Consider the following 23,535-nt stretch of genomic DNA (forward strand, 5'->3'; position numbering starts at 1 on the left):
ATCAGGCTGCCCTGTATGTACCCAGTAAATTGAAAAGAAGGAGCTAGAACAGACTCAGATAAGCCAAGGGATTATTAATAGCACCAAAAATTCCCTTTTTGTCACATTTACATTACGTAATACATGTTTGTGGGGCACTCGAGTTAGTCATGCCTCCACTGGCAGCGACCCACTGCACGGCTCTCTCACATACACATCTACTCACACTCATGCTAAGCCAGTTGACATATTCATCTGTATGGTGAGGGAGGAAAGCAAAGTGCAATGGAAAAAGCCATGTGGACATGAGGAAATAAACATAATCTGTTCAAAACAAGTAAGATTTCAGCTATGTTTATTGTCTGTTACCAATATATTACTGTAAAAAAGCAATTTTGAAAAACAAATTACATTTACAACTAATCAATTATGATCTCTGGTGAAGAATTAACAGTTGGAGCAAAAAAACGACCAGCATTTACAGATGTAGCTTAGCCAGATGAACTTGACAGTCAGCGTGTGTGGTCAGGAGGGGAATGTTAAGGTCTGTTATGCCATTTCTCTTTAGATTGGATTAAAGAGCAAAACAAAATTCTGTTCTGAAAGAAATTATCTTTGATAACATTTTATTCTGCAAACTATTAAAAATCAAATGTGCATAACCTCAATGCACTCTTTGTTTTCAGATATCCTCGAAAGCTGGGGAAGGTGTGCTAGACTCATATTGGTCTAACCATAGAATAAAAGTCCCATGAGTTCTATGTCCGGGAAGCCAGCAATTCCAATTGATAGTATATTTTATTAACAATCATAATGTTCATTTTCATGAATTTAAATGCTATTTCACTGTTTATTATTCACTCATTTATAAAAGATTAAATGAGATGCACCCAATAATGATAATTTTGCTTACTGAGTATAGGGTGAGATTATAACAATGGAATCAAACATTTATCAAGATGTTACATGTCTGAAGTTAATTTGGTAAATTCCTTAAACAACCAGTTCCTACTCTCTTCCTCTTGCCTTTCATTTTTGCCTGACAGGACCCTGGGAGAATTCTCTAGGATGGGTTAGCTCCCTCCTCAGGCTTTACTCCATAATATCCATTCTCCTCCTTTTGCATGGTGAAAGAACTGCTGGACCCTCAGGCACTTGACAACATTGTAGATGTGAAAATCTGCTGCAGGATTTGTGGGATCTGCTTGGTATCCATAGCAACAAAAGATCGTCCAGCAGGCAGAGTCTTCTGGAGCCTAGAGGTCAAAAGAAGGGGAAGACCCTGTGGCATTATAATTGCAAATGATCTCATCTGAAGAGAAGAAAGTGCCCCTTTATGAAAAGGAAGTTTTTTATTGTTGAACAGCTGGACAATAAGTGTCATTCATGTGAGCCTCTTTGTGTGGCATTAGGCCTTGGGAAAATGGTGATGGAAAAGAAATTCTCAAAGCAGCATGTCAATGAGACACGGTTAAGGAAATAATCGCTTTGTTTCCACAAAAGTGCATTCATCACCGCCATTTGCTCAATTCGGCCTGCAAATCACAGCATCCACGACAAAACAACTGGGGTCAAGGGAAGGTAGAAATCAGATGTTAACACGCAATATAAAGAAAAATCAGCAACAGGAAAGGGACAAATCAATAAAAGGCATATTTATAGCATTTTAAAAGGGTGATTGATGAACATTCTATCCATCAACGTGATGGCCATACTGTTTTCATCAATTTAATTTAAATCATATTGTAAAATAAAAATAGATAAGTGTTCATTAATTGAGTTCCATGCTGAACAGGTCAAAGTGAGGTGTGCTGGGGTTTCAACAGACATACAAAAAGTACAAATTGCTAACATTAAAACAAACAGCAATAAGGGATGGCTGACTAAACAACTGAAATGACTGACCACCGACTATATTCTAAAATGTCCACACTGGTATGAAAAGCAAACTTCTCATGCACTGGCACAGTTTAGTCAATGGTTCAATGTAAAAATCAGGAGAGCTCTTTATCCCACAATGTTTTGACTACCATTACGTTAAAAATAATGTATATTTTATTTGTTGAAAAGCCATTCATAATGGTTGACAGATTTCAGAAAGATTAAAATTTCATCCTATCAGGCCATTATAAGTTCACATTACCTAGCTTGATCCTGGGTGCTTAATCCTTTGATTCAGTTGGGCATCCATATTAGGAACTTGTTTCATAAAAATACTTATTTTAAAGTATTTTAAATAGTTGGGATCAACAGTACAGAGTAATGGGAATTGTGGATTGAGGTGAAAAAGAGAGTGTAGGCAGGGTGGAATTGGTGGAGAAGAGTGTCAGGAGTGATTTGTGACTGACAGGTATCAGCAAGAGTGAAAGGGAAGGTCTACAGGACGGTAGTGAGACCAGCTATGTTATATGGGTTGGAGACGGTGGCACTGACCAGAAAGCAGGAGACAGAGTTGGAGGTAGCAGAGTAAAGATGCTAAGATTTGCACTGGGTGTGACGAGGATGGATAAGATTAGAAATGAGTACATTAGAGGGTCAGCTCAAGTTGGACAGTTGGGAGACAAAGTCAGAGAGGCGAGATTGCGTTGTTTTGGACATGTGCAGAGGAGAGATGCTAAGTATATTGGGAGAAAGGATGTTAAGGATAGAGCTGCCAGAGAAGAGAAAAAGAGGAAGGCCTAAGATAAGGTTTATGGATGTGGTGAGATAGGATATGCAGGTGATGGGTGTAACAGAGCAAGATGCAGAGGACAGAAAGATATGGAAGATGATCCGCTGTGACAACCCCTAACGGGAGCAGCCAAATGAAGAAGAAGATCCACATTAGGAACTTGGTTCATCATAAGGAGATGAGAGTCACATTTATTTATAGAAGGACTGAAAATGTTAGTCTGGCAGAAGATAGAGATATGGTTGGGAAAGCAAAGTTTACTATACAGGAAGCATGCAACTGCAAAGAAGTGCTCGGAAAACTCAAGGTTTGGTTTGAAAAGAAAACTAAATGAAGCAGGTAAGAGCAGTGAAGACAAGGTAAAAAGGAAAGACAAAATGGTTATAGCTAGAGATGAGGCAAGAAAAATGAAAAGGACCAAGGCAAAATCAGAAAATGTGAGAAACAAGACAACGTTTTAAAATATTAGAGTAAGACTTTGATTCAATGATGTCATGCATGAGGAATGGAAGGGGCCTGATGATCATTAGGAATGGCTGGAGTTAGAGGAATGGGGAAAGGGGATGATGGCCTAATACTTTATAACACTGGGAATTACAAGCTCTGTATTCTTTATGCACAAAACATGGAAACATTTGGAGCTGTCTTGTAGGTTTCATAAAAATAAAGTATTAATAGAGCATCGGGCACACAGTTTCAGCACTGATCATTTAGGGTGACATCTAAAACTTACAAATGTTTTGACTAAATTAGAAAAATCTACAGATATTGAGGATTGCAAAAATGATTGCAGTGTTTGATAGATAGATAGATAGATAGATAGATAGATAGATAGATAGATAGATAGATAGATAGATAGATAGATAGATAGATAGATAGATAGATAGATAGATAGATAGATAGATAAGATACTTTATTAATCCCAATGGGAAATTCACATTCTCCAGCAGCAGCATATTGATACAATAAACAATATTAAATTAAAGATTGATAATAATTCAGGTGAAAAACAGACAATAACTTTGTATAATGTTAAATGTTAACGTTTACCCCCCTGGGTGGAACTGAAGAGTCGCATAGTTTGATATGTCTTTTCTTTAGATCTCATGGGGCTTATCATTAAATTACTTTCAGACTTAACACTTAGGTCTTTAGGAGATTTGTACTTAACATTTAAACTTGGTGTAAGAGAATCCCAAGCAAACTGAGGTGGTATCAATAAAGTAAGGAAAGGGAGACATTCCCAGTTTTGCTTTAAACCTAGTTTGCTCTCACTGTCAGGAACTCTGGCTAGCTAAGTTTATTTTGGAGCATTTTGGAATTGTTTCCTAATATGCATTTTATAAATTCATTTTTATTCATATTTCACCTCTTTTCTTTGACATCCTGGATGACATCATTAAAGACTGGGTTGCATTGGATGCTGTGGACTTTGTTATCATTGCTGGGCTAACAAGGTGCATGTGGCACCTTAAGGTGTTTTGAATAATATCTGCCTGAACTTTGCCTATAAAACAAGGAGACTGTCTCATAAAACAAGAAAGAAAAATATTTTTTAAAGAATTTCACATTTACAATGCCCACAACAGAATGAAATATAACAGGACATTTCCTTCTGCTGCTTGGTTTGCTGCCATACTGTATGTCAAACTCCTTGTGGTTAAGAATGATTCACCAGCTCAAATGAATCAATCCCATTAAATAGATTTATCAAGTATATTTCATTGTATTCTAGTCATTGTTGTAGGTAAGTGATTTCAAGCAATAGGAATGAGATGCTTATGCTTCCAGCAATCAGAAAAGCAGACTTGAGGTTTAGAGTGGAATAATCATTACTTACAAGCTGCATAGGTGAACAAAGAAAGAGTTACACAATAATATACTATGCAGTAGAAGGAGCAGATAGTCATCCTTTGTTAAATCTACATGGGAAGCACAAGGCAGCAGATCACACCAACATGGATGATGTGTGGTACACTCATTTTTCTCCCCAGCTCTTTCACTTGTTAAGACCCTGAGGACAGGGCACTACCCTATTCACATTATTTATTCAATGTTTATACAAATTTCTGCTTGAAGTAGCTAAAATTGTAAGACAACAATATTAAGTTAAAAAGTTCAAAATCTGATTGACATTAGACTTTGTACTGCAATGTTTTAACAAACAATTACCTTAAATAAAAAAGTGTTCACAATGGTTAACTTAAGAAGAATAAAATCAGTGCAGTGGATTAATTAAAACTAGATTTCCTAGGCTGAACTTTTCATCTGCATAATATGAATTTACACATACAAGATAATGAATCTTCATCTGCAGATGCGTTCCAAGACTTTAACTTGTTATAAGAAACTTTATTATCAGAAGGTAGACGTGACAAGGAAATGTACTGCAGCAGGGCTGGGGAAAGATCAGCACTGTGTACTCCGTGGCCACTGCCCTACATGACCTCATCTGTTTTGTCTGGTGCCTTCATATAACAGCACTTTAACTCTCAAAGATGTTACCCTTTTGTCAGTGGTAGTTGCAATTTGGTCTGACTTTTCAAAGCAAGATGTTAACATTTGTTTTATTCTCGATTTCATTTTCCATTTTCTCCATCTTGAAATGCTTATCTAAATATTTCGCTTTCATTTCCTGTTTAGTATCATTTCTACACTCTATCTTATCTGCCATCTTTTATTCATTCGTTCATATCCACGTCCATTTTAAATATCAAGTTTGTCAGCATTGTCTGTATATCCTTGTGTGCATTGCTTTGACACCTGGTGGAGTTTCGTGGCCAGTTGGTTTTTGTAGAGGAATTGAACATAAATTAAAAAACGAGTTTCTGTTTTTTACATTGTTGGAATGAATGCATAGAGTCTTTACTTGTAATCTCTCTTTCAGCCTTACCCTTGACATTGAGTTTGTCTAGGAGCTTGGCCATGGTATGATGAGGAGCTTGGTTGCCAGGTTGCTTTCACAAGTGCAGTATCAGACGGATATGGCTCTATGGTCATCTTTTTTTACTAAGCAGGAAGCTGTAGAACCAGAATTGTGTCATTTGTTTTGGATTTTGTGGATCTTTAGGAAGTTATAACAAAGGCAAATTGCGCTGTGTGTCACAAAAAACCTTACTAGAAGTGTTAAGATGCAGAATATCCTGAATATTTAGGGCATAATGTAATGAAAGCAGTGCTGCCAGAGGAAATGTTGTCTCAAGCATTTACAGCTATCAAACAGATGAGACCAACCACTCTGGTGATTTCTTACAGTCTAATTAATTTAAGAAAGAGAATTTCTAAGAGAACAGCAGACGTCTACAACACTGTTAAAGTGACAGACCAAAGTTAGTTATCTTTGCTCTTCTGAATTATGTTACTTCAATCACCTGGCGCTGAACAATAAAGCTCACTTAAATCTATAGACTGTGCATAAGCAGGCCTAAATGACACAACGCTAACAAAATTAAAAGGTTTCTTCAACTAACTGCTCAAAACGGAAACCCCCACTTTAACTTGAAAATGACAGATGTGAGATTAGACTCTGTCTTACCTTTCTGCCTGGTCTCCAAGTGAGCCTATAAATATTGCAAAGGCATTTACTTGGGAATTAGTGGTCAATGCTTGTGCAAATCGTGATGGGCTGATGCCATATCTCTCCAGGTTAGCATCGCTTAACACTATGACAAAGTATTCATCAGCCTCTTCCTTAACAATCTCTTTGACTGCATGCTCTGTTCCTTCCAGGGTGTAGTCTCCACTCATGCAGAACTGTGAATGTGCGTGCATTATCTGTGAAACAGAAGGAGGAAGGATCATGTTTTGGAAAATTTTATGAAAATATAACATCTCTGACCTGACAAATCACTGTAGAAAGGCATCTGCTTATGTTCTTTGACTGAATTAAAACTTGCATTTTTAGAATATAAACACATAAATCCTCCAAACATTTAAATTACTATACTCTATTTAAATTGAGTAAATGGCTAATAAAAAACTCACGGTTAGGTCTGCTAACCTGGTTAACCCAATACAGGATTGTGGGTAGGCAGTGCCTATCTTGACACCATGAGACAAAAACCGAGGAACAGCTTTGGATGGAATGCCAGCAGATATTTAAATGAATGGCAGATGTAAGTATACAGCATGTTGGAAATGTACCTAATCCTAATATACAATTACGTGTTTGACTATTTTGAATCTTTAAGCCTTGAGAAACCTTGAAATGCTACTTCTAAAATTGTGCTATTTCCTGTAGCCTATTAAAATCATCAGTGGCCTAATACCAATATTTTATGAGATGATTTACCTTGAGAACCTCTAATCTCTGTTTGTTGTTCTTGGGGATTTTATCACATCTGACCAACTCAATATTGAATCCATCTCCTGAATGTCCAAGAATATCATACTGTACAAAAAAAGAAAACAAATCTTAATTTTGTCACATAATATATGATATAAAAACAACACACAATTGGTCATCACCTCAGCACATCCAAACCTTTATTCCAGTTACAATCTAGAAAAAGAAATTAATTTAATCTCATCAGTCCTTTCCCTAATCATTTTGCATTTTTAAACACACCCACAGGTACTATCATAAATATCCTTCACTGAATTATATATTCCAAAAGATTTTTTTGATTCTGTTTAAAGTTTAAACAATTACACCTTGTAATAACTGAAGGTGATGTTTTCAAAGGGGAGACAAGTCTTGTAGTTAGTTTTAATGACAGGCAAAACAATGGAAATAAATCTACGTTAATATTTACTGGATATATATATATATATATATATATACATACATATATTGCGGCAAAGGTGCTACTGTACATATATTTACATACTCAGATAATCAGAATACAATATGCATATAAAGCACAATGTATAATATGATTAATTATTAATTTTAATTAAGGACTTACTGTTTTACTTAATGATTCTGCATATTATAAGACATCATCATGTTTAAGCATGATTGTAATCTCACTAATATTGTTTAAACACTGTTAAGCATTGAATGGCACTGATCTGCAATGAATTCTGTAACTGTCTACTTCACCAATGAACTGACACTTTGAAAACTGATGCCAAAGACAAGGTGGAGGATTAGTAATAAGGGGGCATGGCATGCCTTAAAACTGAAGTCTAACAGCCTTCTCTGCAGAGAGAACATAGCGGTTTATTATCTTTAATAAATGTTTAAACTGAAACCAGAAGGCTTTTGAACTCTGTTATTTCCTGGCTTTGGATATTGTTGATTTGGGATTTTATTCTATGACAAAATCACTAAGATAAAGTCTCAATTTTATTCACAATTTATGACATTTTTAACATTCAGCATAGCTTCAAAACATGACAATAATAATTACATTAGATAAACTTTATTAATCCCATGGAGCAATAATAATAATGATAATAATAACAAATATGATTTGACGGATACCATTCTATAAAAAGTGACAAAAATCACAATATGTTCTCATTATTAAACTAATGGTAAGTCCCTTATTTGCACGCAGAGCAGCCAAAATGTACCGAAGCAAGTATTTAAAGAAACATGAAACAAAGGGGATGGTTTATGTTAATTCCAATGGGTCCATATTACATAGCAAATCAAGCAGCGGTGGCTCTCAACTTCAGACATCTCATTCTATCTTTTCATACAACTGCTCTAAACGGTTGTGATCTTGAGAATGAAGTCATTGTGCATTAAGGGAAACACACCTTTGTGTTTCTGGAACCATTCTAGAACTTTTCCATCCCTGTGGTATGTAGCATTATACTTCTGAAAGAGTAAATTCTTAGATGAACATCATGATATCATGAAGGAATGTAACAATGTTCAGATATCATGTAGCTTTTGTTTAGAGTATAGCTCTACTCAAATCAAATTCTACATGACATATCCTTCAAAATTTCAACACCGCTACTATTCTGCACTGTTGATATCATAACAAGATTAATCCATGAGCTCATGGGGTTGTTACCATATCATCATTCTCCCATCAGATGGAATGAGCAGAAACCATGATTCGTCAGATCAGGCAGTGTTTTTTCCAATATGTCCAGTATATTTGTTCTTCAGATAATTACAAACACCTCTACATTTTGCTAATTGACAGGAGCAGAAAACTGTCAGCTGTCATATTTCATCTATGACAAACTATAATGAGATTGAGCTCTGATAGGCCTTTTTCAGCTCCATTGTGTCCTTTGCTGTCTGTTCCTTTGCACAAGCCATTTAAGCCTCTGGCGGCTTCTTTCATCAACACTCCGTACCCATCCTCAGAACACCAAAGGATGGATGATTTATGAATGTTGGCCCAGCCTCAATACATTTTGTGACATTGTCATACATAAGAAAATCTGCAAAGTTGCTGTTCCTGATGCACATTTATAACTCCACTTCTGTAAAAGAACTTGTGAGAGCCTTTTCTCCCTATAAGCTGAAAGGACATAACTCATGGGCAGTACAAAATCAGTTTCATGGGATGATTGAATAAACCTTAAACGAGCTATCACTTTGTATAAATGAAGATATAAAACATAAAAAATAATGTGCTTTGCAAAAAATACAAAATACATGTTTGCAAAGAAAGAAAATGAACAGAGTTAGTCCCAAAAGACAAACGGGTAAAAAAAAAAAAAAGACATGAAGCTTCACTGCTCTGGAGCTCCCTCCATTTGGACTCCTCTTTTAGATCCTATAATGACAGGTTCACCAGGTTTTCATAGTCATAAAACGGACACAATTCAGTAATCAAGCAAGCACAGTAGATGTAGATTAATTCAAAAGGTTAGGCGAAATCCCTCTTGAGTTTTGTGGGCTTTATAAAAATGTATATTAAAATCGAAAATTGTCCATTCAAGTTTTGTGCAATTAAAACAGCAACATTTTGTTAAATTACAAAATGCAATGCATAAAACAGGGCACAATGCATAAAAACAGAGTTTTCCCAGAAAAAAGGTTATAAATTTGGCTTCCCTATATAATGGACTGGATTGAAACATTACACCCTAGCAAGTAAGTCGTTTCTACCAATACCTCATATAATGAAATAACTCATAGAAATATAAACGTAGACAATCAATTTTAGAAGAATATACACACAATAATATTGCAACAATTGAAATAATACAAACAGTTGAGGTTTATATTTAGTAATACTTTTCAAAGTGATTGCACCACAAGGCAAACAGTATCACAACATAAAGCAAGCAGTCATTTTGTAATTTCACTTTAATTAAATCAGTCTTTAGTGAAGCATTCAAAGAATAATGTTAATGTTGTCTTGACTGTTTAATTGTATTTGTAAGACTTTTATTACTCCTACTGGGAGACAGACCAAGGCTGGCAGAGGTTCTGCTGTTCATAGAGAGAAACTGGACTTCTCTGCAATATCTGCATTGAGGATTTGTGCAGATGTTTAGAAGGTAATATTCCTCTTCACAAAGACCTATCTGAGACACAAATGGTCTAAATGTAGTAGTAAGTAGTACATCAGGTTACTTGATTTGTGTTTTCCGTTATTTAAAATGAAGTTATATTTTTTTTAATACATTCTTATTTGTCATGGCACTGGAAAATGGTGAAGTGTTGCATATTGGTTGGACATTCAATGCATCAAGAGTTTTACTGTACTCTGTACACAAGAAAATACTACTATTACTACTTCTACCTGTAGAAACTACTACTTTAAAAGATATGCAAGTTGATTGTTTATAGTTTATGTCAGGGGTTTAAAAAGTGTAAACGTTTAATGTGAGGGTACAAATAAGAATAAAGAAAATATTTTTTAAAAGGCCCAGTACAAAAAAAACATGCTTTTCTGTTTTAACCAACTGGCAAATACACCACTTATTTTATGTGCAATCAACCAAAGAATTAGGCAATGAAAAAATATGATTTGATTGCAAAACTTTGCTGTTTGTTTTTTTATCTGAAATGATAATACCATCCTTATCTTTACTATAAATAAAACTTGAATCATCTATATAATTATCACTATTAAGACAAAGAATCATGTGAGGTAATACAGTATGTGATGAAAGAAAAAAATGTGTCATAATTGTTGCAATCAGTTGTAGCAGAAGCACATCTATGTAAAAGAGATGATGTATGGTACCGAGACGGTGCGATGACAACAGTCAAGTCCTCAACTGATTTCAGTTACGTTGAAAACGCTGAAAACGTATTTCCATCATTTAAAAGCCATTCACTCGTACTTCTACATCACTTAGGAAAGGGTGAAGGGGTGAAAACTCAGAAGAGAGCCATCATATGTGGAACTTGTAAAATTCACTGTCACACAAACTAGTCACTGGCATTGGCCCATTTAACAACAGCAGCATCGGTGACCACTTGGCCTTTTATCTTCCACATTAGTATGTGTTTTAAAATGTATAATTAATCATAAAAAGACAGTTAAGCAACCCATACAAGCAAAGAAAACTTAATGGAAATTTTGAATAAGAAGAGCATTGGATTTAGTTTGTTCAGTCTAAGTTAAAATTATGGAACGGTGGTTTGGCCCATGTACAGACGGCACACACAGCCATTTAAATGTTATGACTACCATGCAAGTATCTATGATATATGCCTAAAAATATATTAAAATTTTGGTCAAAAATACACTCTCAGTTGCAACAAAACTTTCTAACTACATTTGCCATGTAACTGTACTACAGGTGACAAAGCAGTGGGGAACGCTGCAGTTTTAAAATAGTCTCTGCCATGAGGGGATTTCACTTTATATTTATGAATGTGCTTTATGCCTGTAGCAGTAGGTTCCTTGCCAAATATCCACTAGTTTGTACTCTAAACATTACATGCTTTTATGGATATGTTACTAGTCCCATTTGATCCTCAAGGCATCTTTCACTTGTACTCAGTTAATGATTTAAGTTGTACGTGTCCATTTCTTAAGACAATCAGTGAAAACAAGGCAAAGGGTTACTGCTTTCATTCCAGCTCTGACTTACTAACTTTGTTTCACTATTTTTTCTTTGAAATGTAACAGTATCAACTTCATGAAGTAAATTTCACAGAAAAACAGACATTTTGCAGGCTCCAAATTGCATTTGTAGTTTTTTTAGGTAAACCATTTGCTTTTACTGGTACTCTGAAAATAATGACATTCTTAATTTTAAATCATTCTTATTATTCTTAAAGAATAATAAACAAAATGTAATCAAAATGGCATATACTGTAAACAGAGTACAGTAATTATGAAATCTAACAAATAGCTTATCTGAAATAATTAGAGAACTTTTCATATGAAATGCAAAAGTAATTATCACCCAGTTATGTTTATTACAGCAGAGGAAATGGCAGTGAGGCGTGAAACCATATCAGCCAACATCTGCACATTAGGCTGAGGACTTTAGTTTGTGCGACTTACAAGATCAGCATAAAGGCGCTTGCTAAGGGCCAAGCATAGAGATGGTGGTAAAAAATGAAGTTTAAAGTGCAAGATGTAGCCACTGCATTACACAGCAGGAATGAAGCACTGCTGACAAAGCAAGTGCTAACCTCCGTATTCACACAATCGATTAAAAGACCAACAAAAAACGAATACACAATAAAAACCTAAAACAAAAATGCTAGGATTATTAAAAACCAGCTGCTTACATATCTGACCACAACGGTAACTACTGACAAGTTTATTTTTAAGCATAAAACAATACCACTACTTTCATAGAAATTAAATAAAACTAAACAAGTAGCTGAGACTTAGTTGGCTTAGTTAAGAAGCAGATGGATCTAAAGGAGAGAAGCATCCAAAGATGCTGCAATAGCCACAAGACAAATTGTGCACATCATGTCTGGAAGCAATTTTACGCTTGGAAAATGGATGGATGGATGGTATTTCAGTTTTAAATAAGTGGCTAAACAAAGGATATGTACACATTAGATGATAAAAAAATTTTACATTCAAATAAAAAATTGTAAGTACATAAATGGTGCTGTGACTTAAGTCTGTTGTGTATATGCATTATTGTAGTTTGCTTGAAGGGTATTCCTCCATTTATCAAGGTTCCAGGCAGGTAGGGTTTACTGTTTACGACCTTTTCATGTAACGTAGTACTCACCTTAAACATTTGTCATGTGCCTTTCATAAGGACATGGAGTCATTTTGTGCACAGTCTGTTTAGTTTATGTTCTTTTTTTTCCTTTCAAAATCAATAAAACATGTATTTTGCTTACATCATTGCAACAGCATTTTGGTTAAGTTTAATGTGGGCACCTCTATTTTATGCAGTTCTCTTCATAGTCACAGCCATCTTGTTTGGCTCATATCATGCTACATGATGCATGATGTCATGGCACTGACAGTATTTAAGGCAGCAGCCCACAGAACATGACATCCAAGTTTTTAGACTGAATTAAAAAAACAAATGGCTATCATGAATCTTAGTGAAGGTAGGGTAAGGATTTTAGCTCGGTACTTTTTTGGACTACAACATCTGCCTCTTGCTCTGGTGTTGTTTATTTGCAGCAGTTTCACTTTTAACTACAGCCTGTATATTGATTATCATGCATATTGAACCTTCTTGTCTCTTAATTCAACTTTCTCTCTCTCCTAATTCATTTGCTGTTAGGAACAACCCATTTTTCCACTTTGGCTACAGTAAAAATATTAGTGAGAATAAATAATCCTACTTCAAAGCCCCTAGTCATCTGAGATGCAGGAAGTGTGCATGCTTTAAATGACCAATGTAATCCAGTGGGATCAGAATGCATAAGGATAAGGACAGACATGGAGATGTTTTGGGCACGATTCTGAGCCAAAATGCTTGGGTGTCTCTCAGTCTGGACAGGTCTATCTACTGAAAGTGGGACCTTTCATTAGCTTTCATTTACTTCATATATCAAACTTCAGTATAATCCACACACTGGGCAAGATGCCTGTTTTTACAAGATCCCTACACTGACTAAATTAGATTATATTTTGGCAAACTTCAAAGAGGTAAACTCACTTTTGTTTGATCTGGCTCCTTTGTTTTAAGCAAAGCAAATTAGATTAGAACAATTTTATTAATCCCAAGTGGAAATTCACATGCATACCATAGCACCACAGTTTTTGAACAAGTGCCACTCCGCGAGGACCAGTAAACTGAAGTACCAATGTCAATGAATCGTTAATTTGCGCCCGTGTTGTTTTGAAGAAAAAGTCACTATAATCACTATAATTATGACGTTAAAGTGATATTAAACTAATTAAGGAAATGGGTGCCCGTGCTAATAAAAGCCGGCTTGGAGTCTTCCACGCATTTACAGTAGTATACTATATATGATTATATGCAACATATTGGCATTCTAGCAACATCGATTCATGGAAAATAAAGGACCACATGAGTACCAATTGGCATGACTTGAAGTACCACCAGTGGTACGCGTACCACAGTTTGAAAACCGTGGCCATAGCAGAAATGTAAAACCAAAACACAAAAAATTACAACAACCAATCAATAAATCTTAAGTTTAATTAGAGTTCTTAATGGAACAACAAGCAATATGATATCTGTTTTATAGCATGATGATATGCGTGAGCAGTGCAACAATGACAAGTGTTGAAATGAACAGCTCTATAGCTCAGTAGGAGTATGTGGAGTAAGACGTGGTATTGTGCAGTGCCCACCAGAGAAGGGCTGTGCTCATTACATTTACACCGTGCCATAACCATGGAAGCTGCAATCCGAACTTGTAGCCTGCAGATACTTCCAAGTGGGAAGACAACTGAAAGGTGTTTTGTCAAAATTCAGTGCAGTTGCTCATTACATAACAAGAGCTGTGATTATAATTGGGTCTTCCTGTTTTTGTATTTACAATAGGGTTTAATAATTAAACATATGCTGAAACTTTTTTTGGACTGGGCCGTATTTTCAAATGTTGTCATCATATCTAATACCAATAACAACAGGCATTAATGAATGTTTATAACTGTTACATGTATTAGAGTCACACAAGTTTTCATTACTACTTTTTCTTTGCTTCACGCTCATAAAAATATATGGATTAACATTTATGTGAAAATTAAAACAAAATAACATGGCAATTAACAAATACAGTAATCACAAGAAAGTATGAAGTATGTTTACTATATATAAAGGAGACATTATATTGTGAAAAAATGTACAATTAAATACATTTTATCTAATTATTATGAAATAAAATTTCATCACTTTATTTTGGTTCAATAATGTAGTTACATTACATTTAGTTATTACAGGTTTTATTTCAAAATGGCCTTATTTTTAAAGATTTTTTTAAACAAAGGGGGTTTTCCAAGTGGCTCCTTTATGGCCATTGCTATAATGCATTTTTCACAATTTCTATCTATCTATAGATCTGTTTTGCAGTGCCTTTCATACATCTATGCATCTGTCTGTCTGTCCTTGTTCCTCTGGATTTGATTAATTTCATACAATCATATGAAAAAGTTTGGGAACCCCTATTAATTCTTTGGATTTTTGTTTTTCATTGGCTGAGCTTTCAAAGAAGCAACTTCCTTTTAGTATATGACATGCCTTATGGAAACAGTAGTATTTCAGCAGTGACATTAAGTTTATTGGATTAACAGAAAATATGCAATAGGCATCATAACAAAATTAGATAGGTACATAAATTTGGGCACCCAACAGAGATACTACATCAATACTTAGTTGAGCCTCCTTCTGCAAATATAACAGCCTCTAGACGCCTCCTATAGCCTTTGATGAGTGTCTGGATTCTGGATGGAGGTATTGTTGACCATTCTTCCATACAAAAACTCTCCAGTTCAGTAAAATTTGATGGCTGCCGAGCATCGACAGCCTGCTTCAAATCATCCCATAGATTTTCGATGATATTCAAGTCAGGGGACTGTGATGGCCATTCCAGAACATTGTACTTCTCCCTCTGCATGAATGCCTTTGTAGATTTCGAACTGTGTTTTGGGTCATTGTCTCGTTGGAATATCCAACCCCTGCATAACTTCAACTTTGTGACTGATGCTTGAACATTATCCTGAAGAATTTGTTGATACTGGGTGAAATTCATCCGACCCTCAACTTTAACAAGGCCCCCAGTCCCTGAACTAGCCACACAGCCCCACAGCATGATGGAACCTCCACCAAATTTGACAGTAGGTAGCAGGTGTTTTTCTTGGAATGCTGTGTTCTTCCTCCGCCATGCAAAGTGCTTTTTGTTATGACCAAATAACTCAATTTTTGTCTGATCAGTCCAAAGCACTTTGTTCCAAAATGAATCTGGCTTGTCTAAATGAGCATTTACATACAACAAGCGACTCTGTTTGTAGCGTGAGTGCAGGAAGGGCTTCTTTCTCATCACCCTACCATACAGATGTTCTTTGTGCAAATTGCGCTGAATTGTAGAACGATATACAGATACACCATGTGCAGCAAGATGTTTTTGCAGGTCTTTGGAGATGATCTGTGGTTGTCTGTAACCATTCTCACAATCCTGCGCATATGCCGCTCCTGTATTTTTCTTGGACTGCCATACCTGGGTTTGACAGCAACTGCGCCTGTGGCCTTCCATTTCCTGATTTCATTCTTTACAGTTGAAACTGACAGTTTAAACCTCTGAGATAGCTTTTTGTAGCCTTCCCCTAAACCATGATACTGAACAATCTTTGTTTTCAGATCTTTTGAGAGTTGCTTTGAGGATCCCATGCTGTCACTCTTCAGAGGAGAGTCAAAGGGAAGCACAACTTGCAATTGACCACCTTAAATACCTTTTCTCATGATTAGAAACACCAGTCTATGAAGTTCAAGGGTTAACAAGCTAATCCAACCAATTTGGTGTTGCAAGTAATCAGCATTGAGCAGTTACATGCATTCAAATCAGCAAAATTACAAGGGGACCCAAATTTTTGCACAGCCAGTTTTTCACATTTGATTTAATTTCATACAACTAAATACTGCTTCACTAAAAATCTTTGTTCGGAAAACACCCCAGTACTCAGATCTTCCTAGGAAATGAAAGACATACCACTGTTATTTTTTTTTGTTGAAAGAAGAGTAAATTATTATGCAGGCTGAGAGGGTTTCCCAAACTCGTTCATATGACTGTAACTACCATTTTATTAATTTTATTTTGACACAAATGGTATTCCATAAAAATAGAGCTTTTTGATAAACAAAAAAAATACCTGAAAAATCATGACAGGATTTGCAATACACCCAACAGGCAGGCTGAGATAAAAGGCCTCAATGACATACCCACAAAAAGCCAGGCACATTAGCAATGGGTGACATATTCACACTCACACCCACACACATTCCTCAATATCATTTCTCATAACGGCTTTCCAAACACGATGTCTAGCAAAGCAATCTGGGTGGAGTTCTTTAAAACCTAAATGCTGTTGCTTTTTTAGTAACCGCACTATGACATAAACTCTCTTATAATTAGAGGAAAATACTGAGTTTGGCTTAACATCTCAGCACAACAGATGTAAACATATCCATATATTCAGTTTTTCTGTAGGGAGTCTGCATGAAAGAAAATTTACAATTGCGCTAAATAATGTGAATAGAAACTCTCATTCAATTAAAATTTTGTCATAGATGCCTCTTAAATTGGAAAGTCACATTATAACTTTGGTTTAGTCATGTCTAAGAGCCTAAGATACAAGGTGGCATATCTATTTCAGGGGACCTTATCCTTTGCCTTAACCTCATATGTAAATATTTTGTCCTTCATATTTACGTTAAATTTAAGTTATACTTTTCAAATATCAAAAAGTCTATAACTTACCAGAATACAAACAAAAAGATTTGATAATGAACTTCTGGGAGTTCCTGAATTGTGTCATACCATTAAAAAATATCACAGTCAAAACCCTTATATCCATATGAACCAAACAATCAGTGCAAAGAAGTTTGAACTTTCTGCTTTTTAAAGGGTAGCATGGCAGAGTAGTTGTTACTACTCCTACGTAACATCTTCAGCAAATTAGGCCCAACCAGTACTAATATGAAGTTTACATATTCTCCCCATACCTGAAATTGGTGACTGGCCTTTTGTGAGTAGGTGTAAATGTGTGTGATGGACTTGGGCCCATCTAGGCTTGGCTCCAGCCTTGCATCTGGGACCTCATGAACCTGAATTAGATGAAGTGGGTTCAAAGGTGCAGGAAATGTTTTTCAGCAAGCAGGAATAAAAAGTGAATATCAGTGCCTTCTTTAATATAGATGAGCAGCGAGTTGGCACAAAGTTAATGCTGCTGCCTCATAGACACAGAATCATATGTTTGAACCCTAGTCCATTCAGCATCCGTGTGGAGATCCCTTTTTTCCTTGCTGTATCCCAAAAATGCGTATGATAGGTTTATTGCCAATGTTAAATTTCCTGCATAGGAGTGAATATAAGTGGATATGTTTGTGTTCCAAGTAATGAACTGCTACATAATGTGTTGGTTCCCACAAAACTGGGGATTCAAGAATTAATGGATGGAAGGAGTTTTGATACAGAAAAATAAAGCAATCAACAGCATAAGTCGATTATTATTATTACTATATCATTACTATAACTTTAGTATATTATTACTATATGTGGCAAATACTGTTTTTATTAAAGAATACTGATTTAAGAAAAGAGCAAAATTTAATTTTTTTTTCATCCTGGTTAATGGTCGCCACTCTAACGTCATAGCCATGTAATGTACCCAATTATACAAATCATACACCAAGAATATGAGAAAACTGAAACAACGTTAGCTCAAGAAAGTGTTTTCATCTCATGTAGGCAGCTCAATTTAATTCTGCATAAAAACAGAAGTTTTTGGCATCATACCCCAGAATATTTGATACTGTAGATAGAATATGACATGTGGAACAGAATTCAAATGATTAACAATCAAACAGTACATTACAATGACTTTTGGACTACAATAGGCAATATCAGAGAACAAACAGCCAAGAAAAGAGAATCCGGAGCAGTCATTCCCTGAATGATGACAGCCTTTTAATGTTCTGCCAGAGATGTAAATACAGCAGGCCTGGAGGCCAAAAGAGTACAAAAAGGAGCAGAAGACGACAAACTGTCAAGTTGAAACTTGTCAAGATCAAAAGCCAGAAAAAACAAAATTAAACTGAATAATCAAGCCCATTATGACTCAAAAATCATTGTCAAAATGCCACACAAAGTCCTGACTCCCTAGACTGATTTCTGTACAAGCTAAACACTCCACAAGCACAAGAGTTTTTATCCAGAAACTTGGACACTGCAGATAGTTCTAGGACATAATGACACCTCATGTCACATGGTCTCCGTGTTCCAAAAGGTTCACAAAGTGGCAGCGGGATGATATCACAACAATGATGAGAAAAATATCAATGTGAATAGAAACAATATTAATTCACAAAAGAATAAACAAGATTTACAACATTTATGGAGATTGAACTTCTACATAGCACAAAATCTGTGAGAAAACGTTAACAGCTCAACAAACTGAAGATCTGATAATCAAATGCATTAAAAACAGTTAAAAGTATCAGAATAATAAGTATACATGCACTATATAAATACCCAGTACTCTGTATGTACTGTAATAAGAAAGAATAATAGTAATAAAGTTTATTTATAACATGCTTTTTTTAAACACAAAGTGCTACAAATATAACAACAAATTGAATAAAAAATTAAATAAAAAATGACAAGAAACGAGACAAAGTTTACATAGTTATATTTTGTCACTTGTCATAGGCTCGAGTCTGTTGTGACCCTGAACTGAATGAATCAGGCTTGACAAGGTATGTATTTATCTATGAAATTCTGTGTATATATGTTTTAGCATTTTTGTATTGCAAAGACCCAATACATTTGTCACTAATTTGAATAAACGTTTTGGGACTTATGACACAGAGTTAAATGTTACTTTTTTACCTCTGGACGTACATGGATTGCTGAGAATAGTCAGCCTTCCATTCTTAAATGGTTCACAAAGTGTATGTTATCTTGCACAATGAACTTTGTCATGTCTCTTTATAAGTGATTTAAAAATTCACCCAAATGCTGCACGTTTGCTTACAGGATAGGCTTCAAAAGACTCTGAACTGGTACACAAAGAAGCCATGCAGGGATCAGTGGCACGCTTGTAATGAATGGACATTGTAAGATGATAGTCAGCAGGCATTTGAATGTACTACCTGCGCTAGCAACTACGACAAGATTCATGCAGCTCACCTAACTGACACCAGTGTGGTTAAAGAGCCACTCATCTGATGTTTGTATGTAGTAAGGGCAACCATGCCAGAAGAACTGCTAAATTGCTGCTGGGTTTACTCTCTCTGTTTAGCTGGCAGGATATTGTTTATTTCAAATTAGCTATTTTCAAATGGATCCTGAAAAGTTTTAATGTAAACCATGACAGATTTCATTGTGCTATGTAAATTATGCACTATGACAATAAACTTGTCATGACTTGACAAAATACATTTTATTCAAGCATTGTCATTACTTTTGTTATCATGGTGGATTTTAAGAACACTTATTTAAAAGGCAATGAAGCTATTGAAAGACAGAAACTACCTTCCTTTCTACTTGGTGATATCTAGTTTATAAAACATTTTGGTGGCAGTGCTACAGTAAACTACTTCTATTAATTGAATACGATCATACTGTACATCTTCTACACATTTCCCAAATGCTTTCATTCCTTTATGCATTCTGACCTAGAGGTGAGCAATATACAGAATTTTCAAATAAGAAATTTAAGAAAAATAAATATGCAAAAAATCACTGCTACGATCTTCGGTACTTATATTTGATTTTTCCCAACTTCTTCTGAAAGAAAAATGAAATTTGCAAATTCTTTTGAACACTTATGTTGTCTGGCAGTGATGACGACAAAAAAATTGTTTGGTTTTACACGGGACGACAGTTCATCTAAAGGTTAACACAAGGTTACTACATATGAACAGGTCATCCAAGCATGGATGACACTTGCAATGTGCTATTTCACCTCTCTGGCAAAATGGGCCCCTGCTAAGCAAAGTTCTACAAAATATCTGCTGTAGCACTGCATGCTGTATGAGTGGACAAGCAGCAGGTGGAAGGGCATTACAAAGCACACTTTCACCGACTTCACTTACGCCTTAAAAATTCAAGTTGTCAGTGGTCAGAGAACAATACTAACAAATAATTCAAATACCAAAGTGAAACAATCATGCAGCGTAAGCCCACATCTGTGTGCCTCAAACAGTCTCCTCTTATCCACAGAAGGGTCAAGGAAAACTTTCTCCAACTTTAGGAGTCCACAGGAGTTTCTTAATAGAGTGCATTTGTTCAGATATTTACTTTCAGTTCAGGTATCTAATCTTTTGTGTAGGGTAATTAAAAGAGAATAAATTAGTCAATTAATACCTGAAAACTACAGGGTGCACAGGAGAGATTTATCAGAATGCACACCTCATTGTAATCTTATTATGGCAGGAAATGCCCGCTGATGCCTTCTCAGAAAAAAACAAAAAGGTGCATTTGCAGGGGACAGCAGAATGTATTAATTAATTGGAAAATACTGCATGGGAAGATTAAAAAATGTCAAAATCCTCCTTAGCCCATGGATCCATCCTGCCAGGCATCAATACTATAGGATAGTGATGGTGTTATAATGGCATGAGTTGTGGTTTTGTGCCCCAATCTGGTTCCCTTGATACAAGCATAGCAAAATTTGAATGTCATAGTACACCTCAACATTGTTGCCAGTCAAGTGCATCACTTTATTGCAGTAGTTTACTAATCCATGAATATCTTTTTACAGCAGGGTACTATTGAAATGTCATATTCGGCACATATCTGAAAAAAAAAAATAAACGGAATGTTTAAAGGAACATGAAAATTTTAATGGTGACGCATGTTGAGGTCATCATAAACAACCATTTGCAGGTGGGATAAACATTTTTGGAGAAGACCTTCATTGCCACAATTAGACAGCTGAGGAAGGATGTCTCCAACAGTGAGCAGCATGGAATGAAGTAACAAGCCGAAGGTAAATGACAGTAAGTTAAAAGGTGCACTAGTCTTGGGGACACCAGTTTAGTCTGCTCTTACCTATGAGTCCCAATTACAAGCAGAGTAGCAGCACAATCACAAGCTGGGACCACTCGTAGTTAGTGCTTTAGTATGTGTGTTCAGTTTATGGTGTGTCGGAGTAGGCCAAAAAAAATTACAAATGTAATGAGACCCACTCACCCCATAATGATAGATGCATAAAGTGGTAACCGGTTAGTCTAAGAGAAAGAAAGACACAATTTGTTAGGAAAAACAGAAAATTTATAAAGCACAAGAAAAAAATACTGTGCAGAGAAATTATAAATAGGAGAACTTGGGAAAAATGTTTAATAAGGGGAAACGCTAGAGTACAATGGGCTTTGATCAAAGTTACATAGGACTGTTTGGGAAAACATAAGTAAGGATTTATTAGAAGAAAATTAAGTGTTGAAATCAATGGAACTAGGTGCCACTTTTTATTTACAAAACAATGCAAACGATTCAAGAACAAGACAAGATTTTAATTAGAGAACTAGTAATAGAAAAAAAAATATCACATATATATGGAGATCAATATGTGACATTCTGGAAGGAAGAATATTGAGAACTTGTGGAGTTTATGAATGAAATAACCTTAATAATTACAAACTGTTGTCATTCATTAAAATAGCATAAGTGAAATGCTAAAGTAAAATGAGACTGTGAGGTCCTTTGTTCTCTTTAGTACATGTAATCAATAGCAAATATAACAGAGAAAAGCTACAAATTACAAGGAAACAGAAACCAAAGGGGAAAATGTTTTCCTCTATAGCGACAGCATAACACAGTTGTGTTAAGACAAAAGAAGAGCTGATCAAATTACAAAATGCACAGAAACCCGTAACGCATCAGGTTCCAAAGTAAAGACACAGGGAAATGAGAATGTGTTCAGTGATGAAAAGGGGCAGAGAACATAATACAGTTAAAATAACAAAAATGGTAAGTATATCAAGAATGTTGCATGGAAATAAAGAGAAAGGGAAACAAAATAAAGTCTGCTGTAAAACAGCAAAATATCAATAGAAGTGAGGGTTTCACAGCTAAAAACAATAATGTGAGTATTTCACAAGAGCATGCATTTTGCAACTGTCCCCAGGTTAGCACCACTACAGTTTAAGGTTTAAATCCCATGTCCACCTTTTGCCTGTATAGAGATGGCCCATTCTTCACATGTCTCATGATCGGTTTTCCATCTAAATCCCAAAGATGTACATATTATGTTAACAGGTGTTTTTAAAGTGGGCCTGTATGAGTGTGTGTGTGTGTGTGAACTACGCCACTTGGGGTAGACACCTTACCTGATGGGAAAAAGCAAGTCATTTCCATTAGAGCACCATAGCCTCAGATTTAGAGCTGCTACTTTTCAAAATTGCTACATTACCCTCAGCTGCAAACTGTTCTAGTGAAGGACAGAGATCCTATTCTGATGAGGACCACAGGACAACACTTTCTAAAAACAGCAGAGGTATAGTCTTTCACGCATAAAAAGAAATGGGACAGGAGACACCCTTAGTGGAGTCCAATGCTCACAATGAACCAGCTTGACTAAATGGCAAGTATGCAAACATCGCTCATGCAATATTACTTAATGGCCCACATTCTTGATTCCCTGCATGGCTGTTAGATTTTCCAAGTCCACAAATCACATGTGACTGTCAAACTCCCCCAACACCCTAATATTAATTGCAAGGATGAAGAGTTGGCCACAGTGCTCCATGTGGATCTGAGATTCAACCATTAAACAGAATCTCCATATCCTGATATAGGCTTTTCCAGGGAGACCGAGGAGGGTGATACTTCGATAACTGAAACACACCCTCTTCTCTCCTTTTTAAAAATGCACAGCAACACTTCAGTCTTC

At 35.8% G+C, this 23,535-nt stretch overlaps 1 protein-coding gene across 1 annotated transcript in view; it reads right to left on the reverse strand.

Moving 5' to 3' along the window:
- Positions 1–317: 317 nt before the first annotated feature.
- vwa8 (von Willebrand factor A domain containing 8) overlaps positions 318–23,535 on the reverse strand; it is a 509,572-nt gene continuing 486,354 nt past the window's right edge. The window contains exons 45-47 of the mRNA XM_051925677.1: positions 6,942–7,040; positions 6,186–6,424; positions 318–1,235 (exon numbers count right to left, since the gene is read on the reverse strand). Of these exons, the coding sequence (XP_051781637.1) occupies positions 1,127–1,235; positions 6,186–6,424; positions 6,942–7,040 (447 nt within the window). The 3' untranslated portion in view covers positions 318–1,126. The remainder of the gene's footprint in view (positions 1,236–6,185; positions 6,425–6,941; positions 7,041–23,535) is intronic.

This window comes from Erpetoichthys calabaricus, chromosome 4, assembly GCF_900747795.2.
Source record: "Erpetoichthys calabaricus chromosome 4, fErpCal1.3, whole genome shotgun sequence".
Taxonomy (NCBI): Eukaryota; Metazoa; Chordata; class Cladistia; order Polypteriformes; family Polypteridae; genus Erpetoichthys; species Erpetoichthys calabaricus.